At 49.8% G+C, this 23,640-nt stretch overlaps 1 protein-coding gene across 7 annotated transcripts in view; it reads right to left on the reverse strand.

Annotated features, from left to right (window-relative positions):
- Positions 1-1,053: 1,053 nt before the first annotated feature.
- The window catches only part of ARHGAP17 (Rho GTPase activating protein 17), a 42,240-nt gene continuing 19,653 nt past the window's right edge, over positions 1,054-23,640 (reverse strand). The window contains exons 1-20 of one of the 7 annotated variants that reach the window (XM_041401556.1): positions 22,044-22,148; positions 20,547-20,623; positions 19,345-19,456; positions 19,065-19,141; positions 18,255-18,366; positions 17,347-17,415; positions 17,112-17,193; positions 14,899-15,026; positions 14,407-14,518; positions 13,782-13,863; positions 13,278-13,358; positions 12,534-12,647; positions 12,118-12,209; positions 11,835-11,991; positions 9,353-9,577; positions 7,636-7,778; positions 6,336-6,992; positions 5,412-5,435; positions 3,400-3,444; positions 1,887-2,024 (exon numbers count right to left, since the gene is read on the reverse strand). In XM_041401556.1, the coding sequence (XP_041257490.1) occupies positions 5,413-5,435; positions 6,336-6,992; positions 7,636-7,778; positions 9,353-9,577; positions 11,835-11,991; positions 12,118-12,209; positions 12,534-12,647; positions 13,278-13,358; positions 13,782-13,863; positions 14,407-14,518; positions 14,899-15,026; positions 17,112-17,193; positions 17,347-17,415; positions 18,255-18,366; positions 19,065-19,141; positions 19,345-19,456; positions 20,547-20,590 (2,310 nt within the window). In that variant the 5' untranslated portion in view covers positions 20,591-20,623; positions 22,044-22,148 and the 3' untranslated portion in view covers positions 1,887-2,024; positions 3,400-3,444; position 5,412. Of the gene's footprint in view, positions 2,101-3,399; positions 3,445-5,411; positions 5,436-6,335; positions 6,993-7,635; positions 7,779-9,352; positions 9,578-11,834; positions 11,992-12,117; positions 12,210-12,533; positions 12,648-13,277; positions 13,359-13,781; positions 13,864-14,406; positions 14,519-14,898; positions 15,027-17,111; positions 17,194-17,346; positions 17,416-18,254; positions 18,367-19,064; positions 19,142-19,344; positions 19,457-20,546; positions 20,624-22,043; positions 22,149-23,640 lie in introns of those variants that run through there. The other 6 variants (XM_041401554.1, XM_041401557.1, XM_041401555.1 and 3 more) reach the window with 6 other exon arrangements.

Genomic DNA, 23,640 nt, shown 5'->3' on the forward strand with positions numbered 1-23,640 from the left:
TGGGGACCACCAATGGACCCGGGCCTCGTGCAGCTGCAGAGAAACATTAAAGAGTGAGAGCTGGTCCCTGCCTGCCTGGAGTCTGTGGGGATGGGGGGGATGCCAAGACCTCTGGACCCCACACTTCTGGAGCCCCCCAGCTGCCCTGGCTCCCTGCAGAGCCTGCTCCCCTCCCCAGAATTCACTAAACACTGCAGGGTGGGAGCAAAGCTCATCCCTGCAGAGCCTGCTCCCCTCCCCAGCATTCACTAAACACTGCAGGATGGGAGCAAAGCTCACCCCTGCAGAGCCTGCTCCCAATCCCAGCCTGCTGGGGCTCCCCAGAATTCACTAAACACTGCAGGATGGGAGCAGAGCTCATCCCTGCAGAGCCTGCTCCCCATCCCAGCCTGCTGGGGCTCCCCAGAATTCACTAAACACTGCAGGATGGGAGCAAAGCTCACCCCTGCAGAGCCTGCTCCCCATCCCAGCCTGCTGGGGCTCCCCAGAATTCACTAAACACTCCAGGATGGGAGCAAAGCTCATCCCTGCAGAGCCTGCTCCCAATCCCAGCCTGCTGGGGCTCCCCAGAATTCACTAAACACTGCAGGGTCAGAGCAAAGCTCACCCCAGAGCTGCCAGCCCTCCGTGGGCAGGCAGTGACAGCAGGCAGCAGCAGGCAGGAGCAGCTGGGCACCTGCAGCAGCTCACAGAGTCAGGAAATGCTCTTGTTAAAGCACATAAAGGGAACTGGCACTGGGGGATCCTTCCTGAGCCTGTGAAACGCTGCTGGAAACCCTGGGGGAGAGAGGCACTGACAGCCTGGGGGATAAACATCAGCATCAGTCACAGGACTGGAGTCTGTGGCTCTTCAAACTGAACCTGGAGTTACAAAGATTTGTTACAGGGCTGCTGTGGTGATGGAGGAAGCTCCCACAGGGCTCCCACTGAAGTCCTAAAGGGAAAAGCAAGCTGAGCAGCCAGTGACTCCAATCCAGGGGATCACTGTGACCTTCAGTGGAACTTCACTGTCACTCAGTGCCAGCAACAAAACTAGAATAAAGATGCCTTCAGTTGACAAAAAACAATCTTTAATTTTATAAATGTTCACTCAACTTCTGAATCCAAACAGCTGTTTCAAAGTTCTTTCAAAACTCAACCGTTTTCAACAAAAGCACAAACCCCATTTCCACGGTTTCCTCGTGAAACAGTTGCCAGTTGCACATGAACAAAGCAGGTTAATACAAATAACTATGAAATCAGGGTAAGTACTGATCCTAAGTAGCAATGAAATGATTAAAGAGACAGAAGTTCCTCCTACAGCACGACAGTCCTTCAAGGCACTGGATGCATCCACAGTTCCACAGGTGACTGAGAACCAGCAGTCACCACCAGCACTGGGGCAGGGGTTTGGTTCATGGCTTGGGGGGAATCTGCAGCAGATCCGAGAGGGAATGTCCCTTGGGAGGCAGCTCCTGCTACGGGCTAAGAACTACAAAGAACCTCTAACCGAGCCGTGGCAAGGATTATTTCCGTAATACAGACATGCACTTTAAATAACTAACCTTCTGCTTCTTATTCTTTTGGAATTTCTGCTAACACCACCTGTATCAGCACTGACCACGCTTCCTAGGCGAGTTCCTGCAGGAATTCATTCCTTCCATCCAAGGGTTTGAAAACCGTTGTCCAGACCCAGATCATTAAACTTCTTCTGAGGGCGAAAGCGGAGCGCGGCCAAAGGTTGGGCTCGATTTCCTCAGAGGTCTCCTCCAACCTCGGCCACCCTGGAGCTCAGTGTCCCCACGAGGCCCCAGGGCCAGCTCTGCCCGGCCGTGCCACGCTGCAGAAGAAGCCTTTCCCTGTTAGGTCTGTGGTTTTCCCCCCGGAGAGGAGCCAGGGAAGCCGGAGCGCTGCTCACAGCGCCGTGCTCTCCGTGTCATTGTCAATGTCCAGCAGCAGGTGGTTGTGCAGCTCTCTGCCCGCCAGCTCTGCAGGAAGCTCTGGAGGAGGGTTTGCAAGTGGCTCTGGAATACTGGAATTAGAGTCTGCACAAAAAGGGAACAGCAAGTTTAGCAGCCGGGCCAGGGCCAGCTCACTCAGTCGGGGCTTCCTGGGCATCTCCTTAGACAGAGAAGGGAAAGCAGAGATCAACGAAGGCTCTGGGCACGGAGCTGGCCCCCGTGGGCACACAGGGCTGAGCCCAACTGAGCAGCTGGGATTGCTCCTCCTACAGAGCCTGGGCCAGTCCTGGGCACAGGAACAGCAACCCAGTTCTTCCTGAGGGAGGGAGGGCACCGAGCCTGACTTAGGATCAGATTCCTCAATGCCCCTGGGGAGCTACTCTGGACTTTCATGTCAAAACACTCAGCAAAATAAACTGGCACCTAAATCATCCACGAGGGAACGCTGCCTGTGACTCTGAGAAGGAACAGGAACAGGGATGGTGTCAGAAGGAGGCAGGAGTTATTTACACCAAGTGCAGATTAAACCTCTCTCCTGTGTAAACAGGGCATGTCATGGTCTTTGCCTCTTCTGAGGAGAGGATTTTGTTCAAGCCAAGGTGTCAAAAAGGGATCTCTGCTGCATCTCTGGTGACTGACTGCCCTGGCAGCTAGAATTATCAGACCAGAAAAATCCCTAGCAGCTCAAAAAAGGCAACTGAAAATCTTGTCAGGATTTTGTTACAATGTGCCATGACATCCCTTAACTGCAGTCCAGCAGCTGCTCCACATAGGAAGTAATTTAGATCACTTAAATCAACAAAAAATCCAAATAAATGCCTTGTTTTCAAGCACAGGAGGTGCAGACTGGGACTCATAACTCAAGCATGAAATCCTGGAGTTAACCCAGAAGTTACTGCAGAAAAGCTCAGGTTGAAGGTTTCTGAGCTGAATGACCTGGAAGAGGGGAAAGCAGCCCCTGAGTGCAGCCTGCCCTGCTGCCGAGCCCCCCAGCCTGCAGGATCTGGGATCTGCACGGAGCAGCTGCAACCCCACCCTGCCCTGGTACTGAGCACGAGTTCACCACGGAACCCCAGCATGGCTTGGGCTGGAAGGCACCTTAAACCCCATGCCAGCCCACCCTCTGCACGGGCAGGGACACCCCCAGCTGCTCTGGGAGGCTGTGGCACGGGACAGGGCGGTGACACTGGTGGCAGCAGTGACAGCAGCGGGCTCTGCGTGGGCACAGCAGCTCTGGGCTTCTGAACAGACAGCACAGGGGGAGAGCGGCCAGGAGACAGCAAGAGCTTCACATTCTGCTCTCCGGGGCTTAGTGGGTTAATGGGAGCAGCAGCAGCCCGTGTCTGGCCATGCCAGGGACACACGCAGCACTGGGTGGGGGGGGTTAGTCGTTAGCGCACACATCATTAGCAATTAGCAATTAGCAACAGTGTCGGCCAATCAGGGGCCTTTTCCTTACCATTGCACTTGCCAATACAGTTCCTACTGAATGCTGGTCAAACATCTGGATTATTTAATAAAACCTTTGATTAGAATATTCTAGGGCTTCTTACTTGAACACCCTAAACAGAATTTGAGGCATTACTAAAGCCCAGTGCATGGACAAGGGAGTCAAGAGTATCCTGAGACAGTTCAGAATTCCTGCTCAGGGGTCATTATGAGGATTGCTGGCACCTTAATTTTGTCCCCTCATTCCACTCGTTAAGGTTCAAATTAAAACCAGCAGCTGCACGTTGTGAATTAGTGAGTCTGTAAGTGCTTTTATGTGCAGGTGTGAATATTAGAGCAGACACTCTTATGTGACAGGTGGTGGTGTTAATTCAGATTATTAATCCTTTAAAAACACATTGATCTGGGAAAGGTGGATGCTTTAGCATGGAGGTGAGCCTGAGAGTCACTTCAACCCCTCCCCAAGGGGATTTTAGCTAAGCAGGCTGGATCTTCTAGGTCCCTTCACCAGTTTTGGAGAGAACCCTCCCTCAGCAGCTTTCCTTTCCTGCTCTCCTGCGTGGCAGCTCCGTGCTGTGCTCACAGCACACACCTGGGCCAATCTGCTCTGCTTGGCAGTCCCCTCTGGCAGGTGCCTGCCGTGCCCAATTCTCATTAAGAGCCCCAGCTGGATGTTAATTACAAGATGAGGATTTAGCCCATTAAACTGGGGTAAAACAAACCCTCCCTGTCTGCTACCATTGAAGCAATTTCCTCAGAAGCAGGAAAACCCTAAAGCTCTTAAAGAAAATAAATATGGTCAAACTATGAAACACTTGGAAATTTAGATTAAGTCTTTCCTTGAAGTTTGCCTCATTAGCACAGCTGCTGCTGCTGCTAAGTTCATTGTGAAGTGCTGTGAGGATTCAGAGCCCAGCCCCACTTCTGACTTCAGCCTGGGAATAAATTATCCTCCTATTTTAAATATACTGACAAAAGTACAATCAGAAGTCAGTTGTTTTAAGAATCAAAGCTAATTTTCAGTTGCTTAAGCAGCTCATTTACTGCAGGTTCCTTCATGGAACCCCATAATGAGCAGGGACACCCCCCACCACCCCAGGTTCCTCCAAGCCCCACCCAACCTGGCCTTGGCCACTTCCAGGAGTGCAGGGCAGCCCCCAGGCCACCCCTTTCTCCAATTAACAGAAACCCCAAACCTGAGTGATTTCCAGCCTGACTTCTCAGTGCAACACTGCTTTCAGTGTCCTGGCTGCAGCCAGGGAAATCCTGCTCCATCAGGCAGCCCCCAGCTGTGGCAGCTGTGACAGAGGTGACACAGCTCAGCAGCAGCAGCCAGGGCCGCCCAGCCCAGCAGGGACGTGAGTGGGGTGTGCAGGGGTGGGACTGAGCAGGCAGAGCCAGCAGGGAGCTGGCAGCCAACGTGCCATGCTGCAGGTGCTGTTCTGCCAGGGGTTTGGGCACATCAGCCTGCCTTTTGCCAGAAAAACTCCCAAGTGGTTAAAAATCACTGCAAAGCTAAAGGGAGAGCTACATTAAAAGGTAACCACGAACCACCAAATTGTAGGAAAAGTCATTTTTGCCTGCACTGAGGAGAACAAACCTACTGGAAAGGGGTTACCCATCACACCTGACTTGTGGGGGCCTGGTGTGAAGTGTAATTCTTTCCAGGGACTTAAGGAATAACTGAATGCTCACAGTCCCATTAGAGCTGAGCAGCAGAGCCTTAAACCCTCCTGCTGGCAGAATGCTGTGGAGGGACCAGGTACAGGGCTGGTACAGCTCAGTTCCTGTGTGGGGATGAGGACACAGGGCTGGTACAGCTCAGTTCCTATGGAGGGATGAGGACACAGGGCTGGTACAGAGCAGTTCCTATGGAGGGATGAGGACACAGGGCTGGCAGAGCACAGTTCCTACGTGGGGATGAGGACAAGAGCTGGCAGAGCACAGTTCCAAGCACATGTCTGAACTCAAGCTACAAACAGGAGCAGTTGAGCTGCAGTTGCAGATTCTGTGAGTACAAACCTTATTCGCAGTAACCATCCCCACCTGTGAAGGCATTGGGGTAGAGCTGTTAGGCAACAGAACTGATACTCTGCATTCCAATACATTAGTCTAATTCTAGAGAAGCTGCAGTGTCATGGGAAAGTTCCAACCATTATTAATTATAAGTAGATTTAAAAGCATTAGTCTCCCACATTTACTATCTCTTCCTTCAGAATTTCCCAGAATAAGCAGTGACTCAGCAGGAAAACATTCCAGAATCTGCTGGTTTTGAATGGCCTCAGCAACTACATTAAAAAAATATAAACTTTATTAAAGGAACATTATCCCAACCGAATTGGTAACTACAAGCCTCATGAAGCTTGTGAGAAGACAAAAGTTTCTCTTCACTTCCTGCTTGTCTTAGAACAAGGACTGCACTTAAAATGTGAGGCTCTATAAATACTGACCTAAGACATACAGTTTAATAAAGGTGATTCTTCAGCTTCTGGATGTCCAATTTAAATGCACATCAGAAGGTTCTGTTCTCATAAGGTAAAACATTCTGTGCACGTTTTGCCTACTAGAACACGTGTCAGTGACCACTTGTGCCCTTTTCTTATCTCAGTATGTGCTGAAATCCACCATCCCTGGCTACATCTTCTCCCTCCTCTAAATATTTGCTTTTTGGCAACAGATGTACAAGCAGAACTGACTGCCAAGACGCTGAGCTGGAGCTGCTATCCCGGTGCTAAGCTTCCAAACAGGGGAAAAAAAAAACAAAACAAAAGTTCATCTCCACTTGCCCCCAAACACTTCTGCCCGAGGAGCGACACCCTGGTGGCGGTGGGCACCGCCTGGAGACGAGCTGGCTTTTGCCCTGAGATCTGTGCTTCCCAGCTCCCCCCAGCTGCAGGCACTACTTTCTGTCCCCAGGGAGGCAGCAGCCGGGGGGGATGCACTCACCTGTGACGATTTTGGAGGCCGTTTGCGGGGGGTTTGCAGCCGTCCCGTCGGCGGGCAGCTGCGAGGGAGGGTGCGGCGGAGGGGGCACGCTGGGTCTGTTCCTGGGCTTGGGCACGGGCCGGGGCCGGGGCAAGGTGCCCCCGTGGGGGAGGCAGGCAGCCGGGCAGGGCTCGGGGGGCACGGCCGGGGCGCTGCCCGGGTGCTTGCCCAGCGGGGGCGTGTCGGGAGGGGTCGGGGTCTGCGGCAGGGGCGCTGCGGAGGAGGAGGAGGAGGAGGAGCAGGGCTGCTCCGGGCCCTGCTCGCCAGGAGATGCTTGGTTGCTGCCAGGAGATGCTTGGCTGCTGCCAGGAGATGCTTGGCTGCTGCCCTTGGGCTGCAGGGGAGGAGTTGCCTGCGCTGGGGGCTGCGGGGGAGGGTGGCTGGGGGCTTGGAGGGGGGACAGGCTGCTGGAGTATCTCCGAGGTGCAGAAACCTGGCAAGGGGAGGAGGTCTGGGCTGCTCCTTGGTTTGGGTGTTGAGCAGGAGGAGAAGAGCTTCTGGCGGGGGGTTTTGGAGAGACAGAAGGTGGCTGAGCAGCTGGGGAAGAGCTTTGGCTTCCTGGCTGCCCCGGGGGGGGGTTGGCTGGTTTGGGGGGGGCTGGCGCCGGCTTCTTCATGGCTGTGGAGAGAAGAGGGGAGATTCCAGCATCAGGGACAGGGGTTCCACAGGGACAGGACATGGGGAATGGCTTCCCACTGCCCCAGGGCAGGGATAGATGGGATACTGGGCAGGAATTGCCCTCTGTCAGAGTGGGGAACCCTGGCACAGGGTGCCCAGAGCAGCTGTGGCTGCCTCTGGATCCCTGGCAGTGCCCAAGGCCAGGTTGGATGGAGCCTGGAGCAGCCTGGGACAGTGGAAGGTGTCCCTGCCCATGGCAGAGGATGGAACAAGATGAGTTTTAAGGAACCTTCCAACCCAAACCGTTTTGGAATTCTACGATTCCAAACCAAGCTCCCAAAGAAAACAATTAGCAGCAAACAAAAAATCTCCAGCTATGTTATCAAAATAAAGTGGTGCATTATCAAATACAAGCACTTACTGATCAATAGCTTTTGAGAGTTTGTTAAACAGCACTGGTGACACTGTCACCATTCAGAGAGTCCAAAAGTCACAGCTGCTTTACAGCCAGGCCTTGGGGACAAGCCAACAGATTGAGCTGCTGTCTGTGTAAGGGCAGAGATGCTGCTGAAGTCATTTCAGCAGCATTCCTGCAGTACATCAAGGCTTGGAACACGTGGATGGAAAGCAAAGGAACACACACCTCTCCTCAGGGCGTGGGGACTGGGCCCAGCAGCGCTCTGGGGCTGGCTGACAGAGAGCTGGGAGCTGCTGGGCACTGCCTGGGCACCGTTCCTCACCGGGGGAGGAGTGGCTGCACTCGTGCTCTCCTTGGATTTTGAGGTGCTGGAAAGGAAAGAGCTCAATTAGAGATGGTTGTAACGTGCCTTGTCTGGCTCAGCTGCAGCTGCTCCCTCACAGACCGTGCTGTGGATCAGATATCAGGGAAGTTTTCATGGGAAGCATTGTCAAGCCCTGGCACGGGTGCCATGGAAGTGGTGCAGTCACGGTCCCTGAAGTGTTAAAAACACGTGGATGTGGCTGGAAGCATTGTCAAGCCCTGGCACGGGTGCCCAGGGAAGCGGTGCAGTCACGGTCCCTGGAATGTTAAAAACACGTGGATGTGGCCTTGAGGACTCAGTGGGGAACGCTGTGGCAGTGCTGGGTTGAGGGGTGATGATGAGGATGAGCCAGCTGAGGTGGTTCTGAGCAGGGTTCCCTCCTGTGGCCGTGCACCTGCAGGATTCTCTCACTTCTTTATACCTGGAGTCACCTGCAGCAATTTAGCCCTCAAAAGGACTGACTTTATTCACTTCCACTGGAACTCTGCAAGCCCTATTTCTCCAGATGCTGTTAACAAACTATGAGTACTTGCACAGAGGCTGTGCAGATTTTAAATACAACTTTCAGACACGACCCCCGAGGTTTATTTTCAGCCGCCTCTGTCACAAAAGCCATCTGTGGAGGAAATACCGGTGTGCAGGGGATTTCCAAAGGAGCTGGTTTTGTAAATATGTCACCTGAGAACAAGCTCTGTGCTCAGGAGTCAGTGCTGCACCAAGCCCCATGGTGGGGTTTCACCCTGAGGCTGACATTTGGAAGCACTGCACGCTTCACACGTGGTTTGTCACAGCTCTCAGAACACCCAGGAGCTGACAGCAAAGTGCTGCTTCCACCCCTCACAGGAGGAGGTCAGGCTGCTGCAACTAGCCTTGGAGTTCAGGGACACAAGCACAGAGCTTCAAGAGAAATTAAACAGCAGAGAGCTTGTGTACCTACTTGTCCTACAGAAACTAATCCTGAAATAGGATAAACTGGCTGCCAGTTTTCTAGTAAGCAAGTCTGCTCATCACTAACACCTGCTACAGACAAATAAACAAAACAAGACATAACCAGATAACGAGTACAAGAAACAACAAACAAGACCAACAGGTTTTTGTTATTGCCACTCTAAGTTTTGCTCCTTCAGCAGCAAACTGGTATCACCTGTGTGCACATCTCCAGAACATAACCTGGGAGGGTCAGTGTGGCCAGTAAAACAGAGTGTATTTTTCAGCATCATTTTTTCCCCCAAGAATTCCAGAAGATGAGCTCCAGAATGAGATGAGCTCCAGATGAGATCATCCAGAAGATGAGCTCCAGAACAGACAGAACCCTGTTATATTAACAGATAAATTCCAGAACACCCAGAACCATGGGTGCTCTTTTGTAAGGCCAATACAGTGTGCAATTTCAGAAGCCAAATTGTGGAGCCACACCCGTGGCAGGAGAGTTCCTGCAGGGTGCTGCTGCCCACACTGCCAGGGCACATTCAGGGCACATCCCAGGGCACATTCAGGGCACATCCCAGAGCACAGGTGCCACCAGCTGGCTGCCGGAGCCGCTGCCAAGCCGCTGCCAGCGCAAGCCATGCCTCTTACCTGGCATCCTCAGAGCCTGGAGGCTGGGGCTGCTCTGCTGGGGCAGCAGAGGGCGCGGGGCCAGCCCCGGGGCCGGGCTCAGCCCCGGCGGGCGGGCAGGGCTGCTCGGCCCCCGCGGGCTCGCAGGGCGGCAGCGGCGGCTGGAAGGCGGGCGATGTGAGCTTTCTGCTTACAGTGCCACAGCGCCGCGGGGTCGCGGGCAGCTCCAGCACCTTCACACCAAAGCTACAGAGAGAAGAGAGAGTGAACACAGCAGGCGGCCACCCCTGGTGCTGCAGCGGCGGGACCCTGGGTGTCCCACCCCAGACAAACCCACACGCAAAGCAGCGACGAGGAAAGCTCCGCTGGCTGCACCACAAACACCGGGTTAGAGCCACCACTGGTTGCACCACAAACACCTTGTTAGATCCTCCAGTGGCTGCACAACACCATGATGTTAGAGCCTCCACTGGCTGCCCAACACCAGCAAGGTTAGAGCCTCCAGTGGCTGCACAACACCACGGTGTTAGATTCACCACTGGCTGCACAACACCAGCAATGGTAGAGCCTCCACTGGCTGCACAACCCCAGCAATGTTAAGAGCCTCCAGTGGCTGCACAACACCACGGTGTTAGATTCACCACTGGCTGCACAACACCAGCAATGGTAGAGCCTCCAGTGGCTAAAAACACCACGGTGTTAAAGCCTCCAGTGGCTGCACAACACAACGGTGTTAGATTCACCACTGGCTGCCCAACACCAGCAAGGTAAGAGCCTCCACTGGCTGCACAACACCAGCAATGGTAGAGCTTCCAGTGGCTGCACAACACCAGCAAGGTTAGAGCCTCCAGTGGCTAAAAACACCACGGTGTTAGATTCACCACTGGCTGCACAACACCAGCAATGGTAGAGCCTCCACTGGCTGCACAACACCAGCAATGGTTAGAGCCTCCAGTGGCTGCACAACACCACGGTGTTAGGGCCTCCAGTGGCTGCACAACACCATGATGTTAGATCCTCCACTGGCTGCACAACACCACGGTGTTAAAGCCTCCAGTGGCTGCACAACACCATGATGTTAGAGCCTCCAGTGGCTGCACAACACCAGCAAGGTTAGAGCCTCCAGTGGCTGCACAACACCACGGTGTTAGAGCCTCCAGTGGCTGCCCAACACCACGGTGTTAGATTCACCACTGGCTGCACAACACCAGCAAGGTTAGAGCCTCCAGTGGCTAAAAACACCACGGTGTTAAAGCCTCCAGTGGCTGCACAACACAACGGTGTTAGATTCACCACTGGCTGCCCAACACCAGCAAGGTAAGAGCCTCCACTGGCTGCACAACACCAGCAATGGTAGAGCTTCCAGTGGCTGCACAACACCAGCAAGGTTAGAGCCTCCAGTGGCTGCACAACACAACGGTGTTAGATTCACCACTGGCTGCACAACACCAGCAAGGTTAAGACATGCAACAGGACTTGGCTTATCCCCACAGAGGGATAAGCTCGACGTCAGGGAACAAACTACTCGATTACATTTGGAGACAAACACTGATGACAATGAGGTCAGAGCACTCGAATCTCACATGTAAATACAGACGTTTCCTTACACACCACGGTAGCTCCTCACTAAATGTATTTTGCCACATGAATTTTGTTTCTATCACACACTTAGTTGCAGCAGAGATTCAAAAAAAGCTACTGGATACAGGCTGTGATTTGGGGGCTGGAATCAGAGATCCTTACAGTCCTCTCCAACCCAAATCATTCTATCTGTGTTTCAAGGAGAACAGTGGAGAAACAGACCCCAACTCTAACAGATTTCAGAATGCATACAGCACATTCATTCTAGAAATTATTTTATTCTTGTTGTGTTAAACACTGAATCTTGAACTGATTTTCTTCTTCCTCTGTGAGTGCTGACAAATTTGCATGTGGCTGCTCATAGCTAACAGGTAACAACACTTGCACCAACAGCTAAAAACAAGCACATCACTTGAATACTCATGATGAGTGATAAGAATGAACGTTACACTACATGTTATATGGGAAACAGCACGTTTTACTGGGAGTTTTTAGCATTCTACTGCTTGCTGTGGCAATACTGTACCATCATCACTCAGAAGTCTTATCATGAAGGCACCAGGTAACACCACCTCAGCTATGGGCTTTGGAAGAGAAGCCATGGAATACCAGGAGTTAGAGACTGAGAGAGGCTACTGCAGACTCTTCAGTGAACCTCAGACCACCCCCAGTCTGTACCAGGAGAATGGGGACTGGGAGCAGCAATATCTGCTGGGGATTTATCATGCATGGAGTGTAACTGGAAGGAAGTAACAGTACATTACCTTTGAGCCATCCTCAGGCTGCAGCAACAGGAAATAAATGACTATTGTTATCTACAGCATTTCCATGAAATTCCTCTCCTGACACCAGTGAAGGTGTCTGATTGAAGCCTCACTGGAAGAGGGCTATAATGGACCCCTCAGGTGAGAATTACACCTACCTGTCCTTCTTCAGCAAATCCCCTTCCATCACAGTCATGCTCAGAGGCCTCTTCCTCTCCAGGGTCCCACATTCATAGTCATTCCCAGTGTGTGACAAGTGATTGGAATTTACAGCAGGAACTGCCACAAACGCCCCAGACACGTTGAAATCTTCATCTGGGGAGGGACAGACAGAATGCCTCCTTAGACACACACACACATCCCAAGGGGTGCCTCACTGCACAGGCCACTGAGGGTGACCTGGGGGGCAGTGTGAAACTGCTGGGCTGGGGCAGAACTGACCTCCAGGGAAGAACCAGTCTGCGTGCTGAATGATGGGCTCAATGACTGCTACCACGTGCACCGAGGTGGCTGCTGCCATTTCAGCAAGGGAGCTGTGGGAGAGGTTTGAACAACGCTTTATTCAGAGTTCCACCAAAGTAAGAAAATTCAAATCAATTCAGACTGATGGACCAGCTCCTCAGTACCAGAGAAAGAGCAACTGTGCTGGACTCCAGACCATTCAGAGCTTTTGGAAACACCCCTAAAACCCTCCTGCCTCAAAGGACCTGGAGGCATGGGCTGGAAAAACACTTACAATATTTTTTAGGTAAACAGCCCATTGCTGTGAACTGCTAAATTCCTTGCTAAAGCATTTAAACCCATCAGTTCTACAGCTTCACCCCGTTCTGCTTTGCAGCTTTCTTAAAAGAACTCACCCTTCATTCTTTGCCCACAACAAGTTGGGGCCCAAGACTATGGCGATGTTGCTCGGTGTCATTTTGTTAACGTCACTGTTCTGGGCAAGCTTGGCTAAAAATTTTATTAAATACCTTCAAAAAGGAAAGAAACAATTAAACAGCAGGAACCATGAGGCTTCTTGTCGAAAACAAGTAAATAAAAATTCAAGAGCTTGTACAGAGAGCTCCCAACAACACGGAAATGAGATGAGCAGCCTTCTTGCTTGGCAGCTGCCCAAAGCTTCTGCTCCTGACTCATAAAAGTTGAATTGGGGAGCAAAGAAAGCAGCTCCCATCTTAGCAAAACAGAACCACAGAAATATATACTTCCAGAGAAAAATGCTTTATTTCAGCTAGTTTCACGTCCTGTAATGGAAATTCCATGCTTCTAGGAACCACCAGAGCTGGTTTTGTTCCGGTTCATTTCCAAAACACAAAACCAAAAGGGAAAATGAGATGTTTAACATAGATCCAGGTGATTCCTAAGACTGGAAACTACAGCAAAGAGCAGAGCATGAGCCATAAGTAGAAAGGCTCTGTGCATCACTACTTCCTGACAGCCAGTAGGGAATTGATCTGAGGACACCACCTATGCATGGCCACTGCTGCATGAATGCAGGTATTTTTATAAATCCCACTGAATTTGGCCAAGAACAGCACACCTGGATTAGAGTTTAGTTTAACTGGCTTTGGGGTGCAGCTGAGCTAAGAGATCACACCTACCTGAAGTTAACACGGTAATGCTCAGGTAATCTGTTACAAATCCTCCATAACTCCTGCAGCTTCTTATCCTGGTCCTGAATACTGAAAGGACAAAAAATGCCATGACATCTTACTTTCAGGGCAGGAATTAGTTGTTTCTGCAGTGACAAAGAGATGATCAATCACCCTCCATTTATGCCAAAGAAATGTTTTGTACTCAGTAACCTGCTGGTCAGATCCCTGAATTATCTCTACCTGCAACAAAACTGCTTGAGCATGAATACTGTGCAGCCAGCAGCCTGAAGCAGCCCTAACAGTTAAACAAAGTAGATATTTCACTACATTTTGTGCAATTTTTATTAAGCTATTTATTGTTTAAAATAATTTGTTACACCAAATACCCATTAGTAAAACAATAAATAACTGTGTGAGGTTGGTTGTTTCTTTTGAATTCATCTGTGAAGAATCAAATTTAACAGAAATATGCAGCACGACTTCCTCTACAGGTATTTGTAGCATGCTTACTTTGCAGCTTGTGTCCACTCCTCGTACAGGCTGTAGGTCATGAGGGGCTCTGGCAGCTCCCGCAAATAGGATTTCAAGGCACCTGCAATGCAGACAGGGACAGGGTGGCTCCTCAGCCACTGCTTTCACACTCCAGGGAAAATTCTGCCCTCACTTTGCAGTTTTGTCTGTGCAATGAATTCTAAGTACCAGGGAAAGTGGCGAGACCTGCCGCTTGCACAGTGGAGCTGCTCGGATCTCAGCACAAAGGGTCTGTCAGTAATTGGTGCAATTTGACAGAAACGTGCTGTAAAACTCTGAATCATCTCTTCAGGACAAGGACTCCTTATAAAGATGTACTGAAGGTCTACACGTGGCTCTAACCTACCTTGACCACGCTAACACTCTTGTCATGAGCGATGTGACAGCTGGGCCATTGTGATCACCTGAATTTTACACACCATTGTCACAAATACAGCAGCTGTGATCAGCACAGGCACCTCACACTGATCTGTGTCAAACTGTGCAGTGAACTTTCCACTGACTGTCACTTCTCCCAGTCTAACTGTGGAGATCAGCCCCTGAACAGCACGAGGCTGTGCTGTGTCAATTTACAGCTGCTTTGGATTCAGAACACTCCCAATACCTGCAACAGCGTGGGGATCTGAGTAAAACTCATCCAGCTGGGAAGTGGAACAGTCCAGGGCAGCTTTCAGCTTTTTTAACTTGGAGGCTCCAGCAGCAATTCTGAACAAGCCCTGCATCAGAGAAACAAAATGCATTGATTGGTAACCACACAATGGCACAAGCACGGAACAGCTCCAGGTTTACAGCAGCCTCTTTCAGAACATTCCACTTTGGTGCCTTCCCCTGCCAGCTGTGACCCAGCTGGCCCTGCACGTGCCCTGTCACTGCCACCTGACCATGGCTCAGCTCTTTCCCACCCTTGGCCCATCCCTAATTTCATTTTCCGTGCATCCACTTCCAAGATACTTCACACAGTGCTGAGGTTATTACGGTACAAAACATTTACCAACTGCTAAATGGAGAAATTAGTTAAGCAGCATATTAACAAACAGACAGCAGTTTATGAGGCTCACTGGGCCCTGCTCCCCTGTGGTGGTCTGGAGTTACCCACCTCCTCTCTCATCCCTGTTTCCAGCAGCATCATGACACAGGCTTCGATGGGAACTGCGATTTCCCGCCCGCTGCGCTTGAGATGCTCTTCCAGGGGAGTTCCAAAAGCTGGCTTTTCAGTCCATTTGTCTAAGTTGGAGAGTATCAAAACACTGAGCAGGATATCTACCAAACCCTTGAATTACAGCCCAGGCAAGAAGAGAAAAAAAGCCTCTAGTACAGCACGGAAATGTTCAGACTACAGCAGGAGTTTTACAGCCCTTGATTGGTAAAGTCCCTTGGATCATGAGCAAAGAGAAAATGAGGCTGCTGGTGGTCAAGAAAAAAATACTTCTGCATCTTTCTGGATGGAATATCACACACAAATTGTGTGTATAACTGGAATTATAAATAACAAACCTCAACAAGTGCCAGCACAAGGCTGCACGTGCCAGTAACACGGATTTGGCTCTGCAAGAATCTGTGAGGAAAATTTTGTCCACACTGCATGACCTGGGCTGATTTTGGTTTTAACTGTATTTAAGGTGAATAAAAACTGAGCTGTTTCATTCCTTAAATTTGATGCCTTAAATCAGCAAATTACAATGGATGTTAACAGCCCCAGTGTATCACATCAGAACTACCATGGTAACAGCTCAGCACCACAACGTTCAAATTTTCAATTTAATTCTTCAACTCTCGTTTAACTCCAATTTGCACAAATTTCTCCAAATTGAATGTGAATTTCCTCTTTCCTACAATTTACGTTCTGACCCATTTCTGCTACTTTAACTGAAAAAATGCAGATGTAAAAGGTTATTGTTAGTACAGATGTGTTATTTCTTTTATGTGGAAAAGAGGCCAAGAAGGACAAAAACTTCAGAGGACTTCAAAGAGTGCTCTGAAGGCAAAGTGTTTCTGCAAAGGATTTAATTCACCCCTTTTCTTTACAAAACCACATCAATCACCTCCCTTGCCTGCTTTCAGTCCCTCTCATTTGTTAACACACCATGAGATGCACATGGCATTTCCCAACCTCTGCAAATTACAGCAAACATCAGGAAAAGAAACCTCAGCACTTGTTCAGAGCCCCAGCTCCCATCCCTGGCAGTGCCCAGGGCAGGCTGGACAGGGCTTGGGGCAGCCTGGGACAGTGGAAGGTGTCCCTGCCATGGCAGGGGTGGCACTGGATGGAATTTAGGGTCCCTTGAACCCAAACCTTTATGGGATTCTAATTAACACTGCAGCCAGGAACACAAGGTGACGAATTCCCTACATTCAGCCACTTGGCCACCGTGGCTCCCAGCCACTTTCTAGGTCCATTCTGAAGCTGCTCAGCTGCTGTGCCCAAACTTTCCATGCAACAATAACAAATTTCAAGCAGCCATATCCCCAGAGAACCTTCTGCACAGCCCTGCTGAGCCCTGCTGCTCACACAGAGTGCAGACATCCCACAGTATTTCCCACAATGCTCCTACTGGTTTATCTATTGAATTGGAACAATCTTCATCAGCTGCAGATACCTGAGCCCTCCTCAGCTCAGATTGTGTTTTCCCTCAGACTCTGTTCACCTATTGCTCCAAAGATTCGGGGACAGCACAGCCAATATTTTGGAGAGTAGTTTCCAAAACAAAGAGTGCATCTTCATCCCAAATCATCAGTGATACACCTGCAAGTCCCCTGACAGTGGAAGCTTAGCAGCAGCTCCAGTTCTTCTTAGGGAAGAAATGAAGCTGTACAATTAAAATTTTTAACAGCTGATAATCACCACAAGAACCCAAACTCACCATTTCCCTGCATATAGTGCAGACTAGGGAAGAGGACTGCACAAAATGAGGGGAAAAAAAAAATCAAGCTCCTTAAAATCCAGGGAGTTTTCCTGATAATCACCTCAAGAACCAAATCACAATGACACTTTCATTGGCCTGAAGAGCCAGCTGCAACTCAGCAAAAGGGCACAAGGAAAACAGGTAAGCAAATAGAAAAATCCTCCCTTTACCCTCCTGGACATCAGAGAGATCCTTAATTAATATTTTATTAGTGTGTTAAACATGGCTGGAGAACTCTGGAGAACAGGAAGATGGAATTATGCTTGGGAATGTAAAACTGTTAAGCAGATCAAAATGGCCTTATTAAATCAGTCTGCATGCAAGAGAATCAAGATAGAGGAGGAGAATATTGTGCATAGGTGGCACAGGCAAGGAGAAGCATCAGCCAGAGCACAGGTTACTTTACCTTGATGGGCTTGAATTTCGGGTAGGACCTTTTCTATGACTGCTAATGCTTTTCTATGGTAATCTGCTTGTGCTTCTAATAACTGAGAACAGAAGCCACATTTTAAAAACAAAAAGAGCATTAGCTTCTGATGAGCACATAAGACAAGACTAAAGGTTTAGCACACAAAATGCCATCTCTGGGAGCCCAGTGTGTGTGCCCAGCCGTGCTGCAGCAGAGCCCGTGCAGCACTCACCGTCACAAAGCAGCGCGCGTACTCGCCCTCCTTGGACACGAAGCTGTACATGTCTGCAGCCAGCTGGTCCTTTGGGAAACAGGCAAAGCAGGACAGCACAGTTACCCACCTCACACTGGACACACGGACTCATCGTGTGTATCTGGCCTGCAGGAAGTTTGAACTAAGAAGCTGGAATGCGCCTGCTCCGATCCGAGCGTTCTTCAAGCAAAGTGATTTCAGGATCTTAACTTTTCAGAATCTTAACTTTTCAGGATCTTAACTTTTCAGGATCTTAACTTTCCAGAATCTTAACTTTCCAGAATCTTAACTTTTCAGGATCTTAACTTTCCAGAATCTTTCTTAACTTTTCAGAATCTTAACTTTTCAGAATCTTTCTTAACTTTTCAGAATCTTAACCTTTCAGAATCTTAGCTCTGGTTTGTGCAGCAAAGCAGCTGCCCCCCTCAGTCAAGGACACATTGCCATTCAGTCCAGTTGTTTATAGCACTCAAAGACAAGCACTAATAGAAATGGTTTCAGTTCTCAGTGCTCAACGGAGCGTTTGCTGTTGAGAAGTGAAAATGAATGTGAGCTGCTCAGAGGTGTCACAGGCCCTGGGATGGCCCAGCTTCAGTTTCCTCCAGGTGCCTCCTTCTGCACAGCTGCCCCATGGCTTGGGGCACCCAGACACCCTGAGCATTCACTGATGGCCAGGACACAGCCAGCTCAGACTGAAACTGAAAATAATGTCCAACACCCAACTTAGAAACACCCTGGCTGGAGTTCCTCATTGAACTAAAGCAACCCAGAGATCAGCTGGCATGAAAATGCCCCCAGGACAGGCACTGTCACAGCCACATGATTTGCAGCTGCACAGCTGGGCAGTCCCATGGGAGCTGTGGAAGGGACACTCATCCTGTCCTTACCTTGCACTGCTCTACTTTATTTCCAGCTTCATCCATCTCTTCCTTAAGAGACTCTATTTTTGAAGGATGCACTTGGAAATTGGTTCCTGAAGTCTTGTGGGCTTGGTTGTATCTGGGGAAGAAAAGTTTCATTCTGTGAGACTCAGTATTCAACATGAATCTGCATTTATGGCTCCCTTGGAATTGGTTTCTCTCAACAGGAAACAATCCCCACAGTTCCAGAGGTTTTCCAACAGAACCAAAAGGTTCCAAACACACCATTCATGACACGCTGACACAATCCACCAGCGGCCATAGAAATCACCAGGGATCCTGTGTGTGCCCCACAACATGGATGTAGAATATGCTGAAAATGGCTCCACCAGTTCTCAGGGCAGTGGAAAACCATTCAAAGGCACTCAAGGGTGAGTGAACGAGCCAGGAGGCTCCCAATGGGATGGCTCCAAACAGGGCTGTGAAAGCACTGGCTGTGGTTACACAGAGAGGTTCCTGCTCCCTCTTTGAGCTGAGAACTTCAGTGGTTCCTTATTGAAGTTAAACACTTGCATGAACTGCAAACTGGATGAGTTTCCAACATTTTTCCATTTGTATACAGGCATGTAAGAACTCTGAAAACTTCATTCTGTTTGGATCTAGCAGTCATGGATCCTCTTCTGGTGTAGCTTAAATGCAACTTTGTCTTTTTTCACCTATTGCCTGCTCACAGCAGCATTTCAGGAGCAAGCCACCAGAGCAGAGCAGGTGCCAAGAGATGCCAACAAGGAGCTCACATGGACACAAAAGCACCCAGTAACTAAAACGCTCTCTTACCTTCCCCTGGCAGAATCCCAGTCCAGCACCAGCTTTGCAAGCTGCTTCCTCTGCTTCTGAATGTTTGGGATCTCTGTCTGAAATGAGAATTAGGGGCTTACACTCAATTTTAAATCGTGCACTGTAACAAGTTACATGGTGTAGGTTTCACACCCGCTTTCCACCACTAACACAGGGCTCCTTAAAGCAGTTTTTTAACACCAGCCCTGAGATAAACCCCTTTTGCTCAGTTTATGCATCAGTCCAGATGTGCTCCTCCTCTTAGGCCGAGCTGTCTCACCTCTGTCAGCAGGCACAGGGGGTCTATAACTTCTCTCTCAATCTGTACTTCATGCTGGGAGAGCTCCATTGCCAGTTTGTTCTCTGCATCCCCACAGGTATCCAGCATTTTCCTGTAGGAATTACAGAAACTGTCACGGCAGTCACCACTGACTGAAGAAGGACTGAAGGCAGAGCAGAGCTTTGGACAGCTCTGTGCTGTAGAAAGCAAAGCATCCCTTCGTGGCCTGAACCCAACTGCTCTGTGCTCTCTTGGAGAAATCTGGGACAGGCAAGTGGTGTTATTAAACCTTTTTCTTCTGAATTCCTGAGCCATGACAACACTTTGGAGGCTTTCAGACACCCAGGTGATTACAGCACCCTGAGGGCACAGAAGTCAGTGTTTCTTTCCAAGCCCATCCTTCCATCTCAGAGATGCAAGAGAAATTGCTCAGCGCAGTATTTCATTTTCTCCTAAGCCCCTTTAATGGGAAGGTCTTAACACCCTAATTCCCAGCAATCCCATCCCCAGCAGTCTCAGGCTCCAAACCCACGGCCTGACCTTCATTTTATGCTTGTTATAAGGAAAACCCCTATTCTGCAAGATTTTTATCCAGGTTTAAATCTCCTGCAGTGGCTCAGAAATATGCTCTCAAAGGTTTCTGAGGTCATTCTACACTGTCTCCATAAGAATTCCCACCAGCAAAGGAAAACCCACTTGGAATTCCACTCCAGGAATTCAGCATAGGGAGTTTCATTTGTTTCAGCCACTTTCCTGTAAATTGCAAATGACCACTTTGCCAGGATAGATAAATTTGGGCTACTTTGAACTAGGAGCCATTAATGCAAATTGACATTACTTTAAGTCATCAAGTCAAACCTGCAGAACGCAGTTTAAGATAAAAATGCACTTTAATTGTAGGATACACAACATTTTAAACTTCCAATGGAGATGATAATTCTACTAACCCAGAAGGAAAAAAAAGCCTTTTTAAAAGCTTTTATGACAGCAGAGCATCAGAATCCTCTGGAATGCAATTCAGCCTAAAACTTGTCCCCAAATCATTCCAGAAAAACTGCTTGCTCACAGTTTCTCCCTTTGGATTAGAGAAAGAATCTAGAAATATTCAGTTTTATTAGACTGAGACCAGCTTTTGTGCACCAGAGGCTCTGATTAGAGCCCTGCAGGCAATAAGATGTCAGGAAAGAAAGGCAAACACTCACCCCAGCAGAGTTTCATCACTCAGCTGGATGGATCCTTCCTGCATGTTCTGAGCCAGAGCTGTTAGAGGAAGTTTTTTCTGTGGAACAGAAGGAACAGTGCTTTAGTGCTGCTCACTCTTTCCAGCCTCCCCAGCACATCTCCTCTCAGGTCCTGCTCCTCTTCCATATGGTTTCTATTACACAGACAGCTCATTCTTGGACTCCAGGAAAATGCCAAGTCACAAAAAAGTTTTGAGCCCCAAGTTTCCTGTTCTCAGACACTTTGAAAAGTACTACTCAGTTTTAGCTGGAATGACTGGCCCAAAGGTATCTCAGCCACTGCCAAGGAGAGATAAACAGCTTCAAGGAGAGATTTAAGCACCCAGCTTGTCACCCTTCTCTCCTGCTCCCAGGTCTCTGTTACTCAATAAAAGTGTGTGAGTGTGAATTCTTTCTGGCTCTGATGCTTGCAGAAAAGCTCCCTACAGCTTTGCTAAGGAGGGCACAATCAAACGTGTGCAGAAAAGCATTTGCAGCCAGCTGCAGCTGCAGGGGTCCAAGGGCACCTCCAGACCTGAGAGCTGGGTCAGAGCTGCACATTGTGCCCCCCAGCTGGGCCAGGACAGCCCCGGCACCCAGCAGGGACCACAAGGGTCCTGGCACTGCTGAGCTGCTCCCAGCCTGTGCTGGGATGGGGCTGCTCTGGGGTGGCACTGGGGTGGCACAGGAGTGTCACTGCAGTGTCACTGGGGCTTCGCTGGGATGTCACTGGGGTTTCACTGAAGTTTCACTGGAATGTCACTGGGGTTTCACTGGGGTGTCACTGCAGTGTCACTGGGGGTGGCACCGGGGTGGCACTGGGGTGGCACTGGGGCTTCTCTGGAGCGTCACTGGGGGTGGCACTGGGGTGTCACTGCAGTGTCACTGGGGGTGGCACTAGGGTGGCACTGGGGTGGCACTGCAGTGTCACTGTGGCTTCGCTGGGATGTCACTGGGGTTTCACTGAAGTTTCACTGGTGTTTCATTGAGATGTCACTGGGGTTTCACTGGTGTTTCACTGGGGTGTCACTGAAGTTTCATTGGGATGTCATTGAGATGTCACTGGGGTTTCACTGGGATTTCACTGGGGTTTCACTGAAGTTTCACTGGTGTTCCACTGGTGTTTCACTGGGGTTTCTCTGGGATGTCACTGAAGTTTCACTGGAATGTCACTGGTGTTTCACTGGGGTGTCACTGGTCTTTCCCTGGTGTTTCACTGGGGTGTCACTGGTGTTTCACTGGGGTGTCACTGGGGTGTCACTGGTTTTTCCCTGGTGTTTCACTGGGGTGTCACTGGTCTTTCCCTGGTGTTTCACTGGGGTGTCACTGGTGTTTCACTGGGGTGTCACTGGGATGTCACTGGTCTTTCCCCGGTGTTTCACCAGATTTCACCAGTGCCAGCAGCCAGCTGCTCTGGCAGAGCTGTGCTGCCCTGGGCTGCCCTGGCGGGGCAGCAGGGTGGCAGCCAGCCGTACTCACGTGTCTCTTGTCGGGGTCAGTGCCATGCTGGCCCTGCAGACAGGCAATCAGCCTCTTCTGGGCCAGGTGGCACACGGACCTCACGGCGTCCAGGCGCCTCTCGATCTGCTCGGCCAGCCAGAGGGCAGGAAGAGAAAACAACACAAAAACCAGAAGTTATTTCCCTGGCCTCAGCAGAAAACATTCCCCCTGTACCACACGCCGCTCTGGGCTGCAGATTTCTCAAATTCTCCGGCTTACAAGAAGTGCAGCTGATTAGCAGAAGTGCCTGACAGCAAAAATGCTTGGGGGGAAACTGAAATTGGATTTCTCTTCAGTGGCACAGAAATTCAGTCAGAGCTCATGGCACTGGAAAGTGGGAAAGGGAAAAAGCATTGCCTTGCTTGGCACCTCTGGAAAAGGGAATCAGGGTGGCACTTGGCATCTGAGATGAATGGCACGTGCAGGTATGTAAGACACTAATTTAGAGAGGAAACTGTGGGAAAAGTCCTAATTTTCACTGTGACCTTGTGAAGTAGGTGCTGAAGACACATCTGACAGCTCCTTCCCACTGTACAAACCTGCACTCCAAGCTCCTCCTGCGTGTCCTTCCCTGGCTGTTAAACACAAGGACAAAGCTCCCACACGCTGAGCAAAACAGAATTTCCAGGGAGAGACTACTGAGATTCGAATGGGATATGGAATGAAAAAATAGGAGTCAAAGCCCAAACAAGAGTTCTGTTTATCAGCATCGAATTCAAACATGGCTTAATGCACAGCCTGTGAACAGGACAAATATATACATGATAAACTGTTCTTTTAAGGGATTTTAAGCAAGGAATTTGGACTATCTTATTTCAAAGAACACCAAAAACAAACAAAGTGATGAGCAGTGGGACAGAACTGCTCATGGCACTGGGCTCTCTGTGCACAGCACCCAAAGAATGCTGTTTATCTGCATTTTGATGACTCACCAAGAATAACAGGAGGCCCTTTGGAATGGATTCTATTTTAAAAGGGGGAAAAAAAAAGTAGATTTCATCTGTAGAAATAATCTGAACAGAATCCAGTTTTTGATACAGCTCTAAAATCACTTTTATTCTATTTTCAGGAGGGCAAAGTGAACCCAAGTTGAAGTGCTCAAAACAATCAGTAGAAATCTGTTAGGGTAGAAAAAGCTGCAGAGAAACTGCCCAGAGATTGCTCTGAGAGCACAAGGCTCTGCCTTTTATCTACAGAGCATGGAGCAACAAATTCAAAACTAAGCCCAGGTGGGAAAAGTCCACGAGGAGATCAACAAGGTAGAGGAGAACAAACAGGTATTGTTTGTGCTCTATTGTTGCAGCCAAGATTATTCACTTCTCTTGTGTTATCTTCAAAATGCAATCCTGGAATGGTTTGGGGTGGAAGGAACCCTAAATCCCACCCAGTGCCACCCTGCCATGACAGGGACACCTCCCACTGTCACAGGCTGCCCCAAGTCCTGTCCAGCCTGGCCTGGGCACTGCCAGGGATCCAGGGGCAGCCACAGCTGCTCTGGGCACCCTGTGCCAGGGCCTGCCCACCCTGCCAGGGAGCAAGCACCACCACCACACTCTAAGCCATCCTCTAGTTACAG

This window comes from Onychostruthus taczanowskii, unplaced genomic scaffold (assembly GCF_017590055.1).
Source record: "Onychostruthus taczanowskii isolate IOZ18803 unplaced genomic scaffold, ASM1759005v1 scaffold19, whole genome shotgun sequence".
NCBI classification, from domain to species: domain Eukaryota; kingdom Metazoa; phylum Chordata; class Aves; order Passeriformes; family Passeridae; genus Onychostruthus; species Onychostruthus taczanowskii.